Source organism: Antedon bifida, chromosome 1 (genome assembly GCF_963402885.1).
Source record: "Antedon bifida chromosome 1, ecAntBifi1.1, whole genome shotgun sequence".
NCBI lineage: Eukaryota > Metazoa > Echinodermata > Crinoidea > Comatulida > Antedonidae > Antedon > Antedon bifida.
Window position 1 is genome coordinate 15,273,973 of NC_136226.1, and position 5,676 is coordinate 15,279,648.

Sequence of the window (5,676 nt, forward strand, 5' to 3'; positions counted from 1 at the left end):
CTAAACATTCCATCGCGTGGTGAATTTCCGCATCTCCCATTGTCGCTATGGCGTGACGTAGTTCAAGTCGGACTTGCGCGAAGAAAATAATGTAATTTTCATTATTATAACTTATACCAATGTATATTTAATTAAGCTAATATAAATATAGATATTTCATTCTTCAATATCTGGCCAATATAACAACTCAATGACTGTTACATTTTTTAAAAACATAATTTAGAAACCATTTAGTCGACCATTTAGCCTGCCCTCTCCAGGACTAAAAAAATCGATCAAAATCCGTCTCGATTTAGTCGGGGATGGCCTGATTTAGTCGGTGATTTAGTTGAAGTTCGGTTTATGAATTAAAATGACGTCATTTTTTTAGTTTTAGCTCAAACTACGACTAAAGTCCGGTTTAAGAATACGGGCGTAAGACCTAAGATATCTTAGTTTTCTAGATCTAGAAAACTAAGATTTTTTAGTGACTTTTTATTGGTTTGAATTATTATATTACCACTAAAAGAGGGTTTATTTCTATGATGTGATGAGATTTTTTGTAAACAATTTTAGATTTTTGTCGACACACAATATACATACACGCAATTACAGTATAAAGAAGTGGAAAGCTATTAATTTATATTACTATAATAAGTATTATAACTATTTCATCCAGTTACATTTTACTACCAGGCCATTTAGTATTATTTAGTATTAAATATTTTCAGTGATTTATTTAATAATTTGCTTGCTGCTTGTACTTATCTATCATAAACAAATACTTTTTTAATTATTTTGCTTAAAGACACCTTCCCTACGATTTTTAGATCTAATTTAAGATCACAAACTATATTTAATGTAAAAATAATACTATATGGTCCTATTGCAATAACTTTTTTCGTCTCTAAATTGTTAAAAATGTGAAAAATAAGTTGATTCTAATAATTATAGCGGCCCGCTATAAATCCTAAAATGCATTGCGCGCGGATTGATATTTTTGTTTTTCTTCTTTAATTCACCCACTTTTTGATCGATCGTGAGGCCAAAACAAATGGAAGACTCCTAACTTTTCAGCGAAAATACCGGGTTTTCCCCAATTTGTATCAACAGAGTGTGGCAAAAATAGAAAGACAATTAATGCAGCAACTATACAACGTCAGGCTAGGTATATAGTTAGCGTACGATGTTCGTACGTTGCAGATGTTTACCAGCTAGGCCTACAAAACTAAGCCTTAGCTAGGCTAGGCCTAAAGACCGTCCACGAGAGGTCATTTGCCGCGAGCTACTAGGTAGTGCATTATTTCTCACTTCTATATATAAATTTACGTAAGGGCAAAATTCGGTAAATCGCGGTTTATTTCTAGAATTTTTACTCGATGGTATATAAAGTTGGTTCGTACTTTCGGTACTAATTTTAACCATCTGATGTAACCATGTTTACTAATTAAATTGAGTTAGATAATTAGTTATTGACTATTAAAACGAATTTAGGTTCAACGATTTGCCCCAAATAGGGGTGTTTCGTGGTCGCGGTATACACTGACTAATGGATGTCCAACTTGAAAAATACCCGCAGACAATAATGCTTCGCATTTTCCTATCTCCTCCTACGATAATTGTTTTTAATAGCTGAAAACCGGTTAAACAGCTCGAGTACAGCATCATAATGTTGAAGACAGGCCGATTTTCTTTAAAAAATACTATTTTGATAGATTTAATATACGTTTATACAAATGTTTTGATCTGCGATAAATGGAACATTCCAATCTCTGTTCCACAAGTGTCTATTCCCTCAGGCGTCGTAAAGACAAGTACAGTCATAACAGAAATTCGATCCATTTTTTTCCAATCTGTGGAATCTTTTTTTAAGGCATAATGAGCTAGCCTTTCCAGTCGCCATCTATTATGTACAATCAACTTTATAAAATATAATAGTTAATTATATCTCAACCGTAATAATAATGGTAAATAACGATTATTTTATTTACCTGACGTTTCGCCAACTATCAGTTGGCTTTCTCAAAGTGTAGTGACACATATGTCACAGTTGACCTCTAGATGACGGGGTCAACACATTGGTCCACACTTGACTGAGTTTGTAACCGCCCTCATCTCTATTAAAATTGGGGGTCTTCCTGATCCAGATGGATTCCTTAACCCAGCGTCTTAATCTGACCAATTCCCTGTCAACTACTTTCAAATTCTCCCAATCAATGGCGTGATTTGTCTGCGCAGCATTGTCAGTGATTGCTGACTTGTTGATTTCTGTTTGCGTTGTGATCGTGTGTACGCTCGTTCCGAGACCAAATCAACGTCCTTTTGATGTTCTTTTAGTCGAGTGCCCAATTTTCGTCCTGTCTCACCGATATACGATCTGTTGCAACCAGCACAGGGGATCTTGTATACGCAATCTGTAATACTGAGGGGTGGTACCTTATCTTCTGGATGTACAAGCTGCTTACGGATGGTGTCCAAAGGTCTAACTGCAGTGGCAACACCTGCTTTTCTGAAATGTTGTTGCACAACCTCCTTTTACATACGGAATGACTACCATCGTTTTGGTGTTTGGCTTGTCCAATTCTGCCCTAGGTTTGTTGTCTTTAGTTGTGTTCATGTCGGTTTGTACTTTTTTGAAAGTCCACTTAGGATAACCACACTGTGCTAGAGCATCTTTGATGTGACTTTCGTCTTTGTTTTTATCTGTTTGCTCAGTTATGAGTTTTTTTTTCTGTCGAAAAGTGTTCTCACAACTGACAATTTGTGGTTTAGAGCGTGATGTGAATTGAAATTCAGGTATTAGTCTGTGTGTGATTTCTTTCTGTAAACCGTTACCTTTAACGAACCATCCTCCTTTCTATGGACCAGTGAGTCTAGAAACGGAAGTTTCCCTTCATTTTCTTCTTCATATGTAAACTTGATGTTGTTAGTGGTATCAACATTGTTTAAATGTTGTGTCCAATGTGAGAGTGATCCTGTTTTTATGATTTCCAGTGTGTCATCCACGTATCTGACCCACAAATTAGGTTTAAGATCTGGAGGTGCCGTACTAATAGCTTTCTTTTTTAGCCATTCCATATATAGGTTTGCTACAATCGGTGACACTGGACTGCCCATCGCTGCTCCGAATTTCTGGTAAAATATCTGACATTGGAAAGTAAAATATGTCGTTGTTAATACGAACCGTAATAACTCTACAATGTCTTGAACATTCAGCATTGTGCAGTTTTTCAAATCCTGGGTGTGCAGGTGAACAATGACACTACATCATGGGATACTAGCATCTCATCCGTACCTATTTTGATTGTTGACAACTTTTTTGCAAGTTCACTGGAGTTTAATATATGATGTTCGCTTTTACCTACTAAGGGGGCTAAGAGGTCAGCAACACTTCTAGATACATTATATACGATCGAGCCTGTGTAATCTATGATAGGCGTGTATGGGTTTCCTACCTTGTGAATTTTTGGAGTACAATATATCCTGGGTATGTTTTCTGCAGTCGGATACAAAAATTTATATTGACCTTCATTTATTTTTTCTTCCTTTTTCAATCTCTGTAAAATGTCCACTAACTGTCGTTTATACTTGGCAGTGGATCTTTCTTCAATTTTCCATAAGTCTTCTCCTCCCTTAGCATGTCAGATACTTTTCCTATGTATTCCTTTTTGTCGACTACAACTGTAGCTTTACCTTTGTCGGCTGGTAGAACTAAGATGTCTGGTTCTTTTTTCAGTTTGTAAAGTGCCTGTCGTTCTTCTTTAGACACATTGGATTTAGGAGGCTTTTTATTACCAATTGTCTGGGCTACTTTCATCCTGAGGTCCGCCGCTACTGCTGGGGTCAACGAACTACATGCCTGCTCCGTCGCCACGATAAAATCTTCCTTCGGGATTTCATTCGGAGATACGGCAAAATTAAGTCCCTTCGCCAGAACTGACTCTTCATTTTTAGATAACTTATATTTAGATAGATTGACTACCCATTTTTTAAGTTGCTCCCCTGCTAGGCTTACGTTATTGGTAGAGATCTTGTCTCGTTTTTCTTTCAACACGGAAAGCTTCGTTATGTGTCGCCATTTTGTTTGTTTATATTCCCGGTCACGTGATCTCAACAGGTGATTATCAACCAAATATTTGTGTTCATTGCTGAGCGTTTTATTTTCAAGAGATTCGATTTTCATTTTTCTGATTTTTTAAAACTGTTTCAATTTATAATTTACGTTTTTTATCCTTTCCCGGACAAGCTGTTTTTCTGCTTTACTAATAATCTCCCTGGCGTGTACAGTGTGAATCGGGCATTTGAGTCGTAAACTTGACGGAACTATATTTTCGTCCTTGCATCGCAATGTAAACACAAGATGGTTTCTGTGTCTAGTGATCTTTTTATTCAACCCTTCAAGGGCTCTAATCTCAGTCACTGTGTTATTTCCGTAATTTTGGCGTAATTCATTAAAAAGATTCATTCGGTTGGTATTCCAAATAAAATATAATAGTTAGTTATATCTCAACCGTAATAATAATGGTAAATAACGATTATTTTATTTACCTGACGTTTCGCCAACTATCAGTTGGCTTTCTCAAAGTGTAGTGACACGTATGTCACAGTTGACCTCTAGATGACGGGGTCAACACATTGGTCCACACTTGACTGAGTGGACCAATGTGTTGACTTCGTCATCTAGAGGTCAACTGTGACATACGTGTCACTACACTTTGAGAAAGCCAACTGATAGTTGGCGAAACGTCAGGTAAATAAAATAATCGTTATCTACCATTATTATTACGGTTGAGATATAATTAACTATTATATTTTATTTGGAATACCAACCGAATGAATCTTTTTAATGAATTACGCCAAAATCAGAATCAACTTTATTATTGCAGTTAAACCACCACCAACACCACAACCCTCCCCCTCACTGGCATGAGTAGCGTTGTAAAGTCAGTAGAGGACAGGCCTACAGTACGAAGGATCACATGCCCTAAACGTAGAACAACTTTGGTGGTTAGGAAACAACTTAAGTATGAATTGGCTCTAAGAAACAATTGACCATTAGACCTACTAATTAAGTTGAGTTAGATAATTATTTGTTGACTTTTACTTCTTATCTATCTGTATCGGTTTTCTGCTAATTCTCTGAATCGTTTTTATATCTTTTATGCTATTGATCCTAGGGGATAGTGCAGTTGATGATTGTTTATGAAGGGTGATCAGGTTATTAAATTACGGCACTATATCCTGCAGAACACTTTATAATGCTTTTATTCAGCCACATCTAATGTATGGTATTGAGATATGGGGTAGCACATATGATTCTTATTTAAAACCCCTTTTAGTTACACAAAAAATGTGTGTCAGGTGACTTTTTCTAACTTTGGAACACATTCATTGCCTTTATTTCATTTACTTAAAATATTAGATATAAACAAACTTTATACCTTATGTGTTTCTAAATTCGTTTTTGATCTATTTAATAATAGATTACCTCACAGTTTATCTGATTATTTTGAAACTACCGATCATGCATATAATTAATCATTATTTTAATTTAGCCATTCCCCTTGTCGTATTAATTGTGGACGATTTAGAATATCTTTTTCTGGTGCTGTTATTTGGAATGATTTACCTTTAGAATTACGAACAATTACATCTAGATTTGCTTTCTCTAAACAACTTAAAGAATTACTTTTATTT

The 5,676-nt window shown here is 35.7% G+C and overlaps 1 protein-coding gene across 1 annotated transcript; it reads right to left on the minus strand.

Annotated features, from left to right (window-relative positions):
- Nucleotides 1-3,550: 3,550 nt before the first annotated feature.
- LOC144835008 (uncharacterized) lies at nt 3,551-4,162 on the minus strand. Its single transcript, XM_078690018.1, has one exon. It carries the CDS (start codon nt 4,160-4,162, stop codon nt 3,551-3,553), a length of 612 nt encoding a protein of 203 aa, XP_078546144.1.
- Between the last annotated feature and the right edge of the window lie 1,514 nt (nt 4,163-5,676).